Source organism: Falco punctatus, assembly GCF_963210335.1.
Source record: "Falco punctatus genome assembly, chromosome: 1".
Classification (NCBI taxonomy): Eukaryota; Metazoa; Chordata; class Aves; order Falconiformes; family Falconidae; genus Falco; species Falco punctatus.
In genome coordinates this window covers 25,853,146-25,870,626 of record NC_137580.1, presented here as the reverse complement: position 1 = coordinate 25,870,626, position 17,481 = coordinate 25,853,146, and the positions used below count along the sequence as shown (strand labels likewise).

At 44.5% G+C, this 17,481-nt stretch overlaps 2 protein-coding genes across 8 annotated transcripts in view; one reads left to right on the top strand and one right to left on the bottom strand.

Moving 5' to 3' along the window:
• ANTXR2 (ANTXR cell adhesion molecule 2) overlaps positions 1-2,957 on the top strand; it is a 120,469-nt gene extending 117,512 nt beyond the window's left edge. Inside the window, exon 17 of the mRNA XM_080409181.1 lies at positions 1,065-2,957. Coding sequence (XP_080265307.1) covers positions 1,065-1,103 — 39 coding nt within the window. The 3' untranslated portion in view covers positions 1,104-2,957. The remainder of the gene's footprint in view (positions 1-1,064) is intronic.
• LOC308072624 (uncharacterized protein) overlaps positions 2,279-17,481 on the bottom strand; it is a 127,858-nt gene continuing 112,655 nt past the window's right edge. For 6 of the 7 annotated variants that reach the window (XM_080409780.1, XM_080409779.1, XM_080409781.1 and 3 more), the window contains 2 exons: positions 10,694-10,939; positions 2,279-9,577 (listed from right to left, as the gene is read on the bottom strand). In XM_080409780.1, the coding sequence (XP_080265906.1) occupies positions 9,414-9,577; positions 10,694-10,939 (410 nt within the window). In that variant the 3' untranslated portion in view covers positions 2,279-9,413. The remainder of the gene's footprint in view (positions 9,578-10,693; positions 10,940-17,481) is intronic. The other variant, XR_013931722.1, reaches the window with a different exon arrangement.

Below are 17,481 nucleotides of genomic sequence, written 5' to 3'. Positions count from 1 at the left end.
ACGGGCTCCTTATGGCCCGTCCGGTGTGGGACTCTGTGTGACAGGGCCCACTGGATGGGAGAGGCTTCGTAACGAATGAAGAACCTCACGCCAAAAGACACGATACCGGCTGGCATTCAGTAGTCGTGCCGCATATGTTTTCGTACAAGTACTTAATACTTCCATATCATACCTTGGAGAATTACTTTTCTCTGGGTGGTGAAGTTCTGAACAAGGGCTCAATGTAAGCTGGCTTTTTCCGTCACAGAAAGGAAAGGTATCGCTGCTGTTCACAAAAGAGCTGGTCAAAGAGAGGAGCTGTCCTGTTGAGAGTACACCATACTTCAAAAACACATGTTCACTTTGGGGTTTGGACATGTAAATAAGCTCTGAGAAGTGACTGACAATTTTTAGTGCTTATCCCAAATTAATAAAAAGAGGTCCTGGTATTTGCTAGCGGATTTGTTTCATTCAGCTACACCAAAAGCTGTCAAGATTAATCTGGGCCCATTTATGGGAGAATGGTATTTACTTGGGAACGACATCAAGAGAAACTGCTTTTCCTTTTGGTGCACAGCAATTTTAAAGCACTTAAGAACAGAGTTTATAGATGCAAAGCTTGGGTTATTGCTAATAAAATACATTCTCAAATCAGCAGCAGCCCTGCTAACTAACGGTCACATTTATCTGCACTGCAGCGTGCGAGGATTTGGCTTGGGGGAGAGCTGTGGGGATTATCTGTCTTTGCCATGATCTTCCTTTACCATGTTGAGATAGGTTTGAGCTTGCTCGCTACAGTTACTGAGAATTTGTAAATTATCCTCACAAAAGACCTGAGAGCGTTCAGAATGTGTCTTCTGTGTCATCGCTGCTTTCCTAACATGATAAATTTGTAAGTCAAATGTAATGCCTCACTCTGGGTAATTTCCATTAATTCTTAAAAGGTTTTTCATGGGTATGTTATTTTCACAAACATCTGAATTTAAATTACAGCCGCCTTCTAGCATCTAATATTCAGCATTCAGAAGTCTTGGCTGCATGTATTATTCCACCAATAAGAGCTTCTCTCTTTCTCCCTCCCTCAGGGCCGGTGTATCAACTTCACCCGAGTTCAATCTCAGTAGAGGAGGAGAAGAGGACACCAGGAGGAAAGACAGCCACATTGCCACTTTTCAACCAAGCAGAGAGAACTGAGCACTTCCTTTCATTTCTTGGATCATCTTCAAGCCTGAACTCAGAAGGTTTCTGCATTCCCTGCTCCCAGGAGCCAGTGTTGCTGTACCGAGCTCCTGTGTTTCACCCCAGCGCGTTGATGCTCTGTGATGTGCAACAGTGACAAGAAGAGAAGCATTGACTTGCATGCCTATGCTTTTATAGAATACAAAAGGGAGAATAGAGACACCAAAGATGATAACATTTTTCTGTTTTTCTTATTTTATGTTTTTTTTTAAGGACTACAAATTCTCAGGACATAATGTGCTTTTAGCAGAGATGCAAAGCTTCTCAGATGCAGAGATGGCACGTGTTATTTAAACAGGGACTACTAGCCAAAGGCGGAGGATAAAAATTCCCACCAGGCTAAGCAACCACAAGAGTTGAGTGCCTTACAGCGATGTCAGATCACAAAACCCTTGCGAGTCTCCCATCGCATTGTGCCTTACGGGAACCTTCTGACTGGAAATCTTGTCATTCTAACACTGAAAAGTGCACACGCATGACAAAATGTAGACAGGATGCCTCAAGGTATTGGTAGCAAGCAAGACTTTGCCCTTTAGTTTTTGAAGACACCTTTCTTTCATTATGCACCCGGGACAGGAAGAGAATTAATAGAGCGTTATTCTGCGGGAAGACAGCCTGTAACCAGAGATCTTGAGCGGAGTTTGAGGGACTGATGCTTCAAGACCTTGACACCGTGGCTGGTGGTTTTTTCCCCTTTCCTGCATTCACAGTTCAGTAGCGCATAAAACATCATCATCTATAAACATACCTAGCAGTCGTAGGCTTATGTATTTTTTTTCCAGATTAAAAAAAGCAGTAGCCACTAAGCTGGTATCTCAGGGTTTTACCCCCCCCCCCCCCCCCCCCAAATCTCCAAGGGCTCTTCAGCGTCACAAGCCAGCAACTCTCTTTGCATGAGAATTTCAAAGTTTAATTAATATAATTAAAGGCAACAGCAAGCAGCAGCCTGTGAAGATTTTGCTCATCTTTTTTATGCCTTTTGACATTGAATGACCTATTACTGTATGTGCATTACTCGGTTTTCGAGGGGGCACAGAGCATTGGTTAAGATTCAACAGTGGAAAAAGACCTCCTTCCATCAATTTAGAAATCAAATTTACGGGAGTGCCGGCCATCACAAAACATTGACGATGTATGTATTATAATTTTTTAGAAAAACCAGTGTCGTGTCACGTCGACGATGCCAAATTATGTTAGCGTGAGCGGAAACACTGTGGGGGAGGAAGGAGGGAGCAGCTGAAGAAAAAGGCTCAAATGATCCAGTCACTTTCGATACTGTACTTCAGATGCAAAATGGATATTCGAGTCGAAACCTGACAAAGCGCGCCCGCTTTGATGGGAACTGGTATAGACAATGACCAGTGGCTGGGTCAGTGGGATGTCTCTCTGCGAGCAGGGAGGCTTATCAAATGACACTAAAAATAAGTTCAACAACCATCACGTTGGAGGGGAAAAGGCGAACATTTCACATTTGGTGGGCATGAATGTGCGCAAGATGGAAAGAGCAATGCGAAGCATCCTGGTCTAATTATCTCCTTTGTGCTCTTCATTGAAATTGCAAGGGACATAAATAATTCTCTTGGTCGATGTCCAAATTTGTGGCACTGCCCAAAGAAGCCTTTACATATATCCACTCGCTTACATCTTTTGCTTGAGTTTGTTAATGTCACTGGTAGCCTCATCATCAACAGCCATGTGTGCACATTAGACTATAAATAAAATTATTATCTTAAGTTTCAGTGATTATTTCCTTCTTCTTCTCCTCCCCCCTAGCTTCCCATCCTCTTCACAGCCTTCATTTAGCCAGCTACACGGTCACCTCGATACCAGCTTCAAAAGACAGACCACCTTCCTGTGGCCCTGTGTGGCGTGCTAAGGGAGCCTGCCACAGCCTAATTCGGGGGGCTCCTGATTGTTCCAGAGCTACTGAGAACCTGTCAGACACCAGCTCGTACAGTACGTAGTATCAGTCACGTAAGCAGAGCAATAAAGCGCCCACAGAGATGGCTTGTTGCACCTGTACCTCGCGAAATCACAGCTGCAATACCGTGGGCCACTGGCTGGGGATGGTTAGCCCAGTTGTGCAGGGAAGGCTAATGTAGTCCACAAAGCTGAACCATCAGTGAGTCTTTGGCTTACTTTGAGCCACTGCTTAAACCTGTGTGCACTTTCCAGCTTAACTCAAGATGAAGAAGGAAAACTGGGTAAGTTTGCTAGGACACAGGTCAGGTTCTGTACCACTCCTCAAGATACTGAGCTGGTACAGGCAGAAACACTGATCTCATCAGATGCCAAGTTAAATCTACTCTGTCGTAGTTGTTTTTCCTCCGTTTTTAATGTAAACGCGACACTTCTTTTAAGATATCACTGGAATTGTCAGCTTGCATTTTGAGCAGTGTGTTGCATAACAGGAAAACATGCAGATGAAGAGGATTTTTCCCCTCACATGTATCTGCTGTCTTTCAAAGAATATTTGTAACAAATAGAGCCACAGAAATAGAAATCCACTAATAATCTTTTGTCCTCTCTAGCTGTCTATCCATATTCATTATAAACTGTGGAATGTGCAGTTTTTCACAGGGTGGCTGATACCAAGCAAAAACGTATTTCGAGTATCTACATTGATTTTCCCTTCTAATTGGCACAATATTACAGCACGTTACACTTTTCATTTAGCTGATGATAATATCCTAAGAGTTTCATCATTATACAGTGTGGAATATCTGTCACAAATAATTTGGGGGGCAAGAAGCATAGGGTAATAATACTTTAAAATCCACTGATTCAAAAAGACACGAAGAAAGACTTCCTTGGCAGGAGAGCTCAAAATGCTTGAGAAAACCATGATCGGGAGGTTTAATTGAGTGTGGTCCTTGCGCAGTTTCAAACCTTGGGTATCCTTACAAAAAGACCATGTCCTGATAACATTGTTGGCATGTATTTTAACCTGCATAAGAAAAGTAACAATCTCTAGAAAAATTAAATGAGCACAGGAGTGATACAAAAAATATTCCACTTAGAAGTATGTATAAACCCCACAGTCTAAAATGATTCTTTAACAAGATGCCTGATCTTCAGTACCTCATTTCTGTGTCAAAAAGATGCTCAAAATACAGATGAGACTGCAACCACATGCACTGCGTGGTGTGACCATTCACATGTTAAACCAGTTTAAGAAATCTCTGATCTCTCCAAAAACGATGGGAGAAAGACTGTATAATCAGACAAGCTTCCCTTCTTGGGAAGGTGCAGTTTCCAGGAACGGGTGCTCCAGATTTCTGTTCTGTACAAAGCGAGGGTTACTGCCCCGACCCCGGCAAACAGAGCCCGAGACGGCGTTCCCAGGCAGACTCACTGGCATACCCATGCGTCCCTGTGTGCTGCGCTGCGGTTTGGGTCACGCAGTCAGTACTCAGGATGCTGGTTTGGTCTCTAGAGACGTTCCCCTAAAAACCACAAGACTCTTGGGGTTTTTATGTTGTAAGCATGAAGATTAACACAGAGCAAAGGAAAAAAACCACCACCCCGAACAATCCTGCTGCATGGCAAATTACAAAAGCCCTGAGGGGTGACAATAAGAACCATTTTTCTCCTGAGTGGTGTGTTATTTCACTTACCTGCAAATGCCTTGTGTTGCACAGACACTGAGCATTCATTTGCTTCCATTATAGTTGAACTACAAGTTCTGCTTCAATACCAGCTTTGTAAATGGTACGCACCTGGCTCGCAAAGAGCGCGCCAACAACATACTGTGGATATACAACATGAGGCAAAGTAATTATGGGGAAGCAAGTATCAATTCCAGGGGACAAGAAATCTAAATGGATCCTCACCCAGATGCCACCAGCTACACTGAAACCTGTTTCAGATGCAGTACAACTGAGCAGGGAGAAAAACCCCAAAGTACCAGGAAAATGGGAAGTTGGTTTCATTGCCTTTATGCTCTATTCCCCGGTAATCCTAGATGTCTGCAAATGCTGTTCACAGGCAAGCTGTTCAAACAAAACTGGGTCTGCATGAGACATAAACAGCACTCTATAATAATCCCTCAATTTTTAAGAGATTTATTGATGCTCCTTTTACTTGATCATGCTGAGAAACAGAACGCATACCTCACCACATATGAGGGTATCACCACAAGAAAAGCACATTGGTGAAAATGTTTTTCTAAAGAGCAATGTACAGAATGCATAGAAATACCACCTTGAGGCCCTTGAGGAGCTCCTGTGATGACCAAAACAAAGCAGGATTTATAGGAACAGGAAACATTATTGTGGACAACAGGATATCCTAAATGTAACAAGACTGGTTTGATTTTATACATTTCCATGACAGCATAAATTAATTGGCTGGCATTAATATGAAATAAAAACAAAAATTATTTTTTCAGTCCTTTCAGTTGATTTTTAATTTAACAAGAACTACAGCTTTCATCAAGCATTAATCCGCTGGGCTTAAACCAAAGGAGACGGGTCAGGCTGATCTGTCTAAGGTGAAAGGTAAGGGAATTTTCTCGAATGCCACGATGCAGGTTCATTCCAAGTCATGCGCACTGCATGAAAGCCCGGGCTGGCTGGTATAAATTCATGCTGGTATTTTTCCTGCAGGAAATTACCGTGCCGCATTTCTCCTCTTCTAATTGTCCTTAATGCGACATCACAACTCTGCACCTTACATACTGATGTTTACTTAACATCTTCGTATTAAAATGTTCTAACATGCCCGCATTGTGGATGCAATCCTGTGTGTAGTGTGGATTTTTTTTTTTTAAGGCAAAAGATAATGTTATTTTTTAACAGGTCTCAGTAAACGGTACCTCATGCAGGTCATGTTTATATCCCTTCCCCATGATTTTGATAGACTCCGAATACACAGTTACCCAGCCTCTTCAAAATTCGTGGTGACATAAGACTGCACTGTTCATTGTTTTCACTTTTAAGCATGTCCTTACAATTCAAATCATGTTGATGTACTCAAGGGAAAAAAAGAAAAAGGTGAAAGCCAGAAGCAGGGTAGGTTTTACCTTTTGCTTCTCCTCCCTGCATGTGGAAAGGGACTAGGGAATTTTGTGTTCTGCCATTTCAGAGAAAATATCCCTTTGCAGCTGTGGGAGAATGATCTCTTTTATTTGTTACAATTTAGGCTGCAGGGAAGGATGAAGAAACTGACTGCTATCAATTAGGTTTTTTCCAGGTGGGAAAAACACAGTTTATCCTGTGGTTATTGACTGCTACCTCATGACTAAAATAACACTGGTCTGCTGCAGACCAGTTTTCTTTTTTCTAGCTCATTGGGAAGCAGCGAAGGTGCTGTCACCATCTGTCTTCAGATTTTAGCTCACTGGAACTTCTCACTTGCAAGAGAAGCCTCGAGGAGAATTTTGGAAACTAAAATCTGCAGTGTTGAGAGGCAGGGCCTGACTCTGACCGCTCCCACTCCCACCTCTCACGTGCCACTGAATGTTTCCCATCTCTAAGAAACTGTAAGATGCCCCGGGACGGGACGTTCTGCGATAAGCACACGCCTCCCTCTCAGTACCTACTCCAGATGTAGTAATCTTGCAGCAGCAGTACTGACTTTTTTTTCTCCATCCTATGGCCACCGTGGCTGGGGATGCACCCTGCAGCCAGAGGATCTCCCAAGATCTCCCAAGGAGTCAGGAGAAGGAAGGCACATAACAGTAACCTGACCTAGATATACAGTAGCTGTCTTCAGGTGTGAACAGGGGTTCATCTTGTTGGAGCCACCTCTGTGTAGACATATTGTATGTTTTTTGTACAGATTTTTTGAGAGCTCAGCTTTGAGTTTCCCTGCATGCAGAGCTTTGCTCAACCGGACTGAGACAGGCAGGAATGAGGATGGCCAGCAACACGCTCTGCAGACCCTGTCCTCCACAGCAGCCTGCCATGGGTACAGAGGTTTGCTTTTTCATGAGCAGGTTTGCTTGGTGGTGGGTGAAACGGAAAGGTTAAATATTCCTTCCATGTCAAAAATTTCAGCCTGACACTACCAGCAGAACGGGCATAAGTAATGAGGTTATCTGCTGTTGAAGCCGAGCTCAAATGTTACAAGAGAGAGGTGTTCCCTTCCAGATTGCTGAAGGGGGTGGGGAGGTTTTGCCGTTGTCTTCAGCAAAGAGAAAAGGATCCAGCCCAAGGAGCTGAATTTGAGAACGGTACCATTACAATGGCAAAGCCTCAGATGTCAAAAGGAGGCAGATAAACTGTACCAAGGAAAAATTAAAGCAGGAAGAAACGTGCTGATAAGAAATTTAAGAGATTACAGTAAGCAAGTGAAGTAAATGATACATTTGCTAATGAGCATCTTCTAAACTACCTCTTGTGCCATTACAAAATTACTTAATGTCAAAATTTCTAGTAAAAGCCTTATTAGACCTGGCATGTACTATTTTATTTCACAAATCTGTTTTGCATTGGCTCAATTAAAATTGTTATGTATTTTTGGGTCTTGTGTAGGTGCCATCTGTTTAACAGTACAAGTGGGTCCTGTGATGCACTTGTAAATTTTCTGCTGCAGTAATTTTTTCATATAATGAGGGACTTTGGATAGAAGAAACTGCCTATACTCAATGATTTTTTTATTTTTTGGCAGTAAACTTATAACGATTCTTACCGTGTTACAAGGATGGCTCTGAATCCTATGGAAAAGCAAACACTTGATCTACATGTTTGCACCAAAGTCATATTATTTAATTCACACTTATTTTTTTAATTTGCTTGTTCAGCCTTATTTTGTAAATGAGCTCATTTTCCCAAACTAGAATCCGTAGGATTGCTCTCAGCTGGTTTCCTATGGTCATAGCTGCTGCCTTCCACGGAGCTACTGGGACCATGTGTTGAAGCCAAGTCTTTACCCAAGCAAGAGCGAAGGAAAGTTCCTGTAGGAGTGGGCCTGCCTGCCTTACACATCAGGCCTCTGATGCCTGTTTCAGCACAAATTTAACTGTTATTCAAGTCCTGGGTAATGGACAAAGAAAATGTATCTGACAACAAAGGGTCACAACAGTCACCTCCAAATCCCAGGAGCTACACAGTACCTTGCCTCACCAGTATTTCTGCAGGAACAAGGATTCCTGATACGGTGCTGTTGTGGGGGATGAGGACCCCACAGGAGACTCCCAACACGGACAAAGTGGTGCTTCCTGCTGAGCAAAGTCACAGAGAAAAAACCCTCAAATTTCACCATCATCAGATTTGCTGCCAAGTTGCTGATCCAGCTTTTGAAGCCAGTGTGCCTGGACCAAGCTGAAGCTGCAAAAGCAGCCGGGCCCAGTACCGCTGTTACTGACATGCTTTGGAGAACTTGGCCCCAGGTGTCCCTGGGAAGGAGGACATTGGTAAAGCACAAGGCACACAATAAAGTCTGCAGTCCAGGATGGCACAAAGGACCGCCCCAGACCAGCTCAGGCCTGAGGGGCCACCTGAGCTCCTCAGTGAGAAGTTCCCTGCACCCAGAGCTGCCCAAGTTTGAACTCACCTACCACACATGGCTCACCCCCAAACCCACATATCTGGTACACACTGCCACCGGCACTGTTGCTGAAGCCAATTAAAACAAACTACGTGAATATCTCCCTAATATGACTGGGAACAAATGCACCTTTTTGATGCAAAAAACCCATCTGCACAGAAACAGTCGGATGTGCTCTACAGCAGAGTGAAACCCGGATACAAATCTCCTGCGGAAACAGCTAAAGCATTTTTTTGTACTTTGGCAGTTTTTTATTACAATGTTTAGCTCTTGCTATTACGTCACAATCACTGAAATGCTATTCCTAAATCACAGTGAATTACAACAAAGCCCCAGACTCAACTCATTAGTTGGCTTTCCTCTAAAAAGCATGTCTCAAATTCTTCTGCTAAAATATCCAATATGTTGTAGGAGGAAAGTATTTGCAATGACCACAATACTGCAGCTTATTTTGAAGTTCTCATTTTTGCTTTACAGTCAAGTAGGAGATGCTAGATTAAAGTGCACAATTTATGTATGTAGAACTGCTTTTTTCTGTATAGTGGATCAAGCAATACACAAAAAAAGCCTTCAGCTACCTGCAGTGCTGCTTAGGAGGCTCAGTAGGATGGTCCCCTCGAGCGAGCATCAGAGATCAGGAAAAGAACTGTCTTGTTACAAACTCTTCATATGGACTATAGTATCTTGGCCACCTTGGATGGCGCTCATTTTTTCATCTTAACATTCCCCACATACTCACTGAGGCATGACTTTCTTAAATGTGGCAAACATGCTTGTTTATCCCCAGCTGACGGCTGTCTGAGGACTTGCTGAGGGCACCAACACTTACAGTCTCCTGGCACTCCTAGAGCAGAGCCGTCTGTGGTAACTGTAAAGAAAGATGAAAACTTCCCTAACATCATGCTTCTTCTAAGGTATCTCTAGGGAACCAGATGTACCCAAAGTACACTTGTCTATTTCTGGAATTTACTTACAAGACTAGAATCAGTCATGGAGAGACTCCTCGTCAACAAAACTGCTTGCTTTAGCATCTACTCAGGACCTCAGGAGCCAAGTACCACACTAGCCCTGGCCACCTGGCTGAGCACCAGCAACATCCCTTGCTCCCCTGGACAATCTACTGACAGCACAGGGAAACTTGTCTGCTCTGACTACAGTGCTAGAGCAAAGCATCTGCTGTACCAGGCAGCTGAACACTCCAGCAAAGAACCCCCACCACTACAACACACCGAAGCAACAGTGTTCGATGCAGCAGCCCAAGATGCCTTTACTCCTTCCAAAAACCTCTCCACATTATCCATGCACTCAGCAATTCCTCAGTACTTGGGACAGCTGCTCAGGGTATTGTCAATACCCGGAATATATTGTGTCTATTGATAGGAGTGCAAAATGCTGATTAAATTATGTGCTTTAGCCAACCTGTGTAGGGAAAATTAATTGAACTGCAAAACTGATGGGTTCAGTGTTACCTTGTTGGAATGAGGAGGCTGGGCTATGTAATGCTTGATCTCCTTTTATTTGATTAGGCAAATTAGGAAACAACAGTGTGAAATGCATTATTGTACTAATACGATGTCCAAAATGTGAATCTCATTAGAGCTCTGGCCTTGATGCTTTTCATTTGGTTTCTCTCTAAGCTGAGGAAGAATAAGTAGGCCAGAAAGATATATTTTTCAAATTACGGTGGAATTGCCCAGTAATAAACATCATATTCTGTACAGGCTTTAGTCACTGGCACATCTCCTCATAAAAAACATTTCTAAGCTCCTGGATAAATTTAGTGCAAAATGTACTAGAAATGGAGGAAACACAGTAGGTAGATGAGGTTGGAGCCAGAGAGCGTTATCCATTAACATAAGTTCACTTAGAGCTGAAAGGTGCCTCGGAGAAAAGGAGCTTTATGGGGCGAGACCCCTGGGGGAGTGGGGACACTGTAGCTCCCCAAATGGCTGAATAGTCACAAATCATGTTTTGCAAAACTTACCTTGGCGAAGGTGCATGTAACGGTTGCCTGGGGAGAAAGAAGGCACAAAGAAGCAAGGAGGACAGACTGAGATGATCTCAGGGACAGCAAACGGCCATGCTGCCAGACCAAGGGAAGCTTGGATTGGCTCTGCAGAGAGCTTTGCTGTGGCAAAGCCTGTGCTGGTGCTCTCAGGGCTTGTGCAGTACCCCCTCACGACATCAGTCTCTTCCAGGAAAGGTTTGAATTCAAGGTCACCCCATAATACTAGGGGAGAACAAACATATGGTATAAAAGTAAAACAACACTACATTTCATCTGTATAAGGGTTTTATGAGAAGAGCCAGTTCAGGTATCAGTTGGTAAAGGGTCACTTCACAATATAGCCCTTTCAAATTGCAGTTCAAACTCGGAATTAATTATCCTTTCACTGTCTTGGGTTTTCTTTTCTTCTTTGCTTCACATTAACTGCAGCTGAAATTATTTTAAAGCAATGATCTTGAACATCATGTCCTTCAGCTGGCCCTGAAAACCCATTTTCTATGGAAAGCCTCCTTTCTTTTCCAAGATTTCTGTGAGTGTATAAAGCTCATCAAGGCTCTGGTTCTCTAGGGGTGTCAGATGCTCGAATAATACCCAGGTGTCTGCCTGCTGGAGCAGCTCCAAGGTACTTTATTAGCATGAATAGGCCAATTTGAAAGCCGTTTAACTCCTTCGGCTTTCAGGGATACAGCGTGCGTGTCCTGCAGCAGCAGGACACTTTGCGCATGTGCACAGCTACAAATACAAATTCTGAGTCATCAAGTTGTGAGTTAAAAACAGAACATCAAGGGCAACAGGCACAGGCTGAGACATGCCAGCCTGACAAAAGAGATTTTTTTTCGTGTGATGATACCTATAAAGAAGTATCTTTAAGGCCAGAGCTACTCCGGAAACACCACTTTCGCCCTTCCCTGTGTTAACTCCAGGCACAGCAGAGAAATAAGGTGGCTTTCCCATGTGAAGCTGTCACAGCTGTGTTTCAAGAAGCTATTTACATACTTCAGCTGCTCGCAGCTCATGGTTAGATGTGCCATTTAGTTATGGCTGTCAATGGAAGGAGAGGCTCTCGGGGCCACATTCCTGGCTCCTGCCACTCTGCCAGTGGGATTACAAGGCTGCACGACGTGCCACAAGGTAAGTAATTTACTCAGCACACTGGGGGTGTGTTGACTCCCTATTTTACATTCCTATTCCACATGGGTTTCCAAGGAAATGAAGAAAACATCCCATTTTAAACATCCTGCATAGGGGATGGTCCCAATCCAAACCAACCTCTACAGAGAGAGTGAGTGAAAGCCGATTTCTGAGTCAACTTTGGGCTGAAAAATTTGCATTCCCCCTGCGCCTAGGGGAATGCTAGTTTTCTGCTTCCTCTCATGAAAAGCTGTTCCAACCTTCGCCTCATGCCAGGTTTTCACATGGCACTGCGTGAGGCTCAAGCACACACAGTGGGCCTGTAGGTACAAGTATAAGCTGGAGGGAGATAATGCTCCGACACCCAAGCCTCCAGAGCTGCCTTCGCTCTATTCTTGGAACTCCCACAATGCCTAGGCTAGGACAGTATGAGCAGAGCTAAAGACAGAGCTCAAGAGATAACAGGCTGCAACATCCCCCTTTCGCCAGCCCAGCTTGCTAAATGTAGACCCCTAGCCCATGCTATGTCCTACCCAAAGCAAGCTGAAGGACAGGTTGAACCAGCAGCGCCTCCTGGGAGTCACACAACGCTGAGATTTCCCTTTCCCTTCGCCACCCCAACAATCTGTTAGTGGGTGTTGATGAAAAACTGCTTCAGACAGGATTTTCAGAAGCTTTTCACCAAAGCTTAATACCATAGCTTGTAAACAAATGGGATTTTATTACCAACATCAGCCCACAGCCAAAACAGTGCCAAGAGTTCTTGAAAGTTATGCCCCATGAAATCAACAGTTTTCTCGAGTGGGAATGATCCTGTTTCACAGGGACCATCCGAAATTTGGTGCAGGGGGGCTGTTTCTTACAAGGGTCACCAAAGGCTCTGGCCAAGGGGCTTGCCAAAGGAGCGGCTGCAAGAAACAGCAGGGTAGAATCTGCCAAGGTGTCACGGGAACAATCCCACTTTGGGTTGAAGTGATGCAGCCCTGATGGCCAGCAGGCTGGGAGGGGTTTTTCAAGTAACTCACAAATCTCCGCTGTCTTAGAGCTGATCTTGCCAAGGAGAAAAGCTGTTGCTGCTGACCATCGCTACAATGCATTAGCTGGTGAGGAGTGCCACACTTCCCTGTGATTTGGGCATACTGTAAACACTGCCATAACCTGGCCCTCTGATGAAATATGCAGGAGACAGCAGTGCCAAACAGAAGAAACTGAGACAAGGCTTAGCTGCGGGTTGCTGTGACTGCAATACACGGCAGACACTGGAGCTGGCTAAGACCAGGATCTTGGCTCACTAAATACTGACTTTTCCTGTTCACATTCTCCAGAGAACAACAACATATAAGGCAAATAACAGCATAATGAAACACTGAATTCTGGGGTCTCACTGAGATTTGCAGTTACTTAAATTGGCTCTTGAGATGTACTCTTCCTCAAATAAGCCCCATATATCCACAGCCTCCCTGTTAAACAGGCCTCCTGATTTTTTAATTTCTAAATAAACTTGCTGGAGATTCAACCCAGGGGCTTAAGAGTTCCTGCAGCCTGAAGAAACAAGAGCATGCACTAATTTATTTTTTTTTTTTAAATGATGATGGCCCATGTTCAACTCTTCTGCTGCTAAGTTTTGTTTCCCTTCTGTTTTGGTCAGGGCTGTGTTCCCAAATGCCTCTGCCTCCAGTGCACTTCTTATGAAGCCGGGGGAAGGTGCTTTGTCACCATGCTCAGCTCCCTCTTCAGCCCATACCTCTCAGAGCACCTTTCACAGAACCCCACTGAGGTTCTCTGTAACATGGCAGAGATGTTCCTCAAGTCACATTTGCTTCCCCTTCTGCCAAGCAAGTCAGTATAACCCTCCCACATCCAATCCTCTTACAGCGGGAGAGCATAATTTCTGCAGGGTGTGACCTGCCATACATTAACCCAAAAACCCAAGAAAGAGGCTCTTGTCTCTAACACAGGAGCCCAAGTGGTACAAAGCAAAGGTAAGACCAGGGAGATGACCCCATTGCAGGGGTGAGCAGAAAACCCCCTTGTTAGTGGTACCTCTCTGCATCTGCCGCTTTACGGAGGTTTGTCTGCACATAAACTGCAGCTGCTGCTGCTGCTCTCCCTTATTTTAAAATTTCTACATGCAATGACTCTGCCACTTTGGTGTTTATTCCCTGCGGACACAAAGCCCTGTGTACCAGCTCTGGCACACTGAGGTGTCATATCCCACTACAACACAGGAACACAGCTTTCCAACAAGATCCAGCTGGAAGGCTGCGCAACAGGTGCTGCCCAGGAACACTATCAAGCAGAGTGAATGAAACCACATGGGACTGTTTTTCCTAGCTGTTTATCTGCATGATAGAGACAACAGTAAATAACACTTTTCCCCTCCTTTCTTCTCCATATGCATTCTTCTTCTCTGTCATCTAATCTCTCATTATCATGAGTTGGCTTCACTGAAGAAAACTTTGTCTAGAGCATGGGATAATTTTCCCTAAAACCGTATGTGATATTGCCAACATCTCTGGGCTCTTTTGAACTCCATCTCCTCCAATAAATGCTCAAGGGAACAATGGAGTTACCACAACTTCCCCAGGAATAAACAGGGAGGACTGACCACTGTATGTTTTGCACCACTGTGTGACAGCTCAACTAAATTTTGACCTCTTGTGATGATTGGTTTTCTTACCTCGAGAGAGACAACCGTTTCATCATATCTAGAGTTTTAATTGGTGAAAAATTGTCTTGGTAATTTTGCTATCAGTGATAGCAAGTCTTGAGTAATGTTTAATAAAGACTGAAAGATGCACAGATCTGTGGTGTATGAAATTCGTTAAGGGCAGTGAAAAGTAAATGCACGAGCAATGGATGAAGTTAAGTACCTGGAAAATACAGGATAGATATCAAGTGAAGCTTCTAGGAGATCCAGGAAGCAGAGGTCGTGCCTTTTGTTCACTCTTTGGGTCATGCTGCTTCATCCCACCAGGCATTCACTGCTTCTCACTGCCACTGAAACATCTCAAGGAAGAAATATCTACTGTCTTGTCAGCATAGCTGGGAAGATCACCTGGTGAAGTCGCACCCACATAAAGAATGGAGAGTTGCGTGAACAGCCACAGAACACAGCTCTGCTGCATACCTGCTGCTCCAGGCCCTCCTCCTGCTCAGACAGAAACTGCTTTACAAGAAATTGGCAAAACCATCTGCGTGATGCTGCTTCTTTCCTCACACTGATGGTAGCAAGTGGGGAAAGAATGTGTTGACTGTTTTTCAGGTGTGAAGTTGTCCCCCTCTCAACCCACAAGGTGTGAGGTGTGGGCCAGTGTCCCCCCTTTACTGCAGGGCTGGTTGCTGCATGCAGGGGAGTCGCACGGCAGCGACTGTCCCAGCGAAGTGGGAAGCCAGCTGTAATGCAGGGACCTCACAAGATGTCTGTGCCCCTGTCAGTGAGTGGGGCACAGGCAAGAAGGGACTTTACCATGCCCAAAGCGACGTGGCAGGGCGAGGTGAGGCTGTGTCTCTGATTGATCCAAGCAAACGTGAAATCAGCAGCAAAGCAACAGAGCATGTGAAGATCCTGTCAACACACACTTAAAATAAGAACTGCAAGCAGATGCCCTTAGCTTTCTAGGGACTACAGAAAACTTAAGCTCCTTGCTTGGTGCTCCAGCAATTTGCTTCAAAAATGGAAGAACCAGAAGGGACTGCCGGATGCACAGCAGAAAGCATGTCCATCGGGACACCACACCCCCTGCTCTAAGGTTGGCTTTTCAGCCCACTTGCCACAAAGCAGCTGAATTGGAATGAGGTCTCTTGTTCAGCTGGAAAATGCTGTTAATGTACTAGTAGTGTGGCACAAAAAGGCATGTGCCCATCTGTTCCTTGTTGCCAGCACAGCTAATAAACCTAGAGAACTAGTCCCTCCTCTTTATGAACCAAATAGCATCAACGACTTATCTGAGCATCCTCCCCATGCCATCTCACCTTTCTGCAGAGAAGGTGTCCCTGCCAGTCCTGTTACATGCAACTGCTCCTGATCGCTGCTCAGGCCTGATACAGAGATCCCTGCTACATTTTAATCACAAAGCCCCACTATAGCAAGACGTGGTTAACCTACTTCCTCTAAACTCTATATAACGAGATATATTGCCGTCTACTGAGTCAAAGAAGGTGCAGAGAGATGATGACAAGTGCTCTGGCAGAAGGAGAATGAGCTCAGGGACTGCTCCATCACCTCTTATCTTCTAAGTTATGCAGACTGGTTATTATTAAGAATCCCAAAAATACCACTGCAGCAGTAACAGTTCAGACCAAACATCCATCTAGTCCAGCTTCCTGTCACAGTGATACACAGCAGGAGCAGCATAAAAATACAAGGCTATGACAACATCACCGGCACATATATTTTCCCTGGATGCTCTCCCAGGTCACAATTAGCAGTCCGAGGATGCCCTGACCTAGAGACAGGAATTTTTGTCTCGCTGCTGAGATCACATAGTCTCAATCCCACTCTTCTACACAAGACAACTTCATTTTCAGTATGCAGAACTGGACTATGCAAAACAAAAAAATAAAACTCACAATTCCCACCCTTACAAAAAACAAAAAATCATTTTCCACTTTAAAAGCAAAGCTTCTTTTAAACTGCACAAGTGCATTACTTCAAAGATTCCAGCAAAAAGCTAAAGATCTGAGCCACCAAGATACATAAGATTTGAGCAAATATAACCCCAAAGGCGCTGTTTAAAATTTTAAAAATCTAAGGTGCAAGCTATTTATAAGCTGCTTGAGGCCTTGTTACCAGTGTCTGAAAGCAGAGGGCTGAGCATGGAGGCTTTCCTAAGAGAAACTGGAATTTCCTCACCTCCACAGAGCAAGCAAGTGCAGAGATTGCTCAGGGTCAGTGTTTAGCACCCAAGTCCCCCAGCTGACACTCAAATTCCACTTCCGTTCTGCAGCACCAACATCTCCCACATCCTTTCCACAAGGCTCAAGAGCTCTGCACACAGACCCCTGCCAGCTTCGCTAGCAATGCACTTGCTCTTACTTGAAAAGACTTATTAAAGGGTTTTCACTTTGCAGTTAGAAACTGTAAAAGAGATTCCTTGGCATTTGTGTAAACTATTCTCTGCATCCCCTGGCACTTCCTCTGGTAGTGCACAGGGAAAGTGAGCGTGGGGACTGATTGCAGCTGGGGGTCATTGCACTTACAGGGAAATATTCTGATCGCCATCATCAGATTTTAAGGAGGACATAGTGGCCACAGCACATCGTAAATCCCAACCAAGCTCTCTAAATGTTTTCCTGCCCACAAAAAATAGGGCAGGAAATCCAGTGCTTTGTTTTGGCTTCTCCCTGGTATTTCCCAGGGAGTCACGCAGCCATCCCCCTGCAGCACAGTGACTCAGGGCATGGAGCATGGGAACAAGCTGCACAGTGCTTTGTGCTCCACACAAAGATTGGTTTCTTCCCAGACACGCAAGGTTTGATTGTCCCCACATTAGCACGTAGAATACTACTGTGCACTGGATAACCTTGTCACTAAAGTGCTGCTACAGCTTTTCTCCTTGTGGCTGCTAGCTGACTAGCCATGGTGCTAAGGGATTGAATTTGGCTGCCCAGAGCATCCTTGCTGGATATCT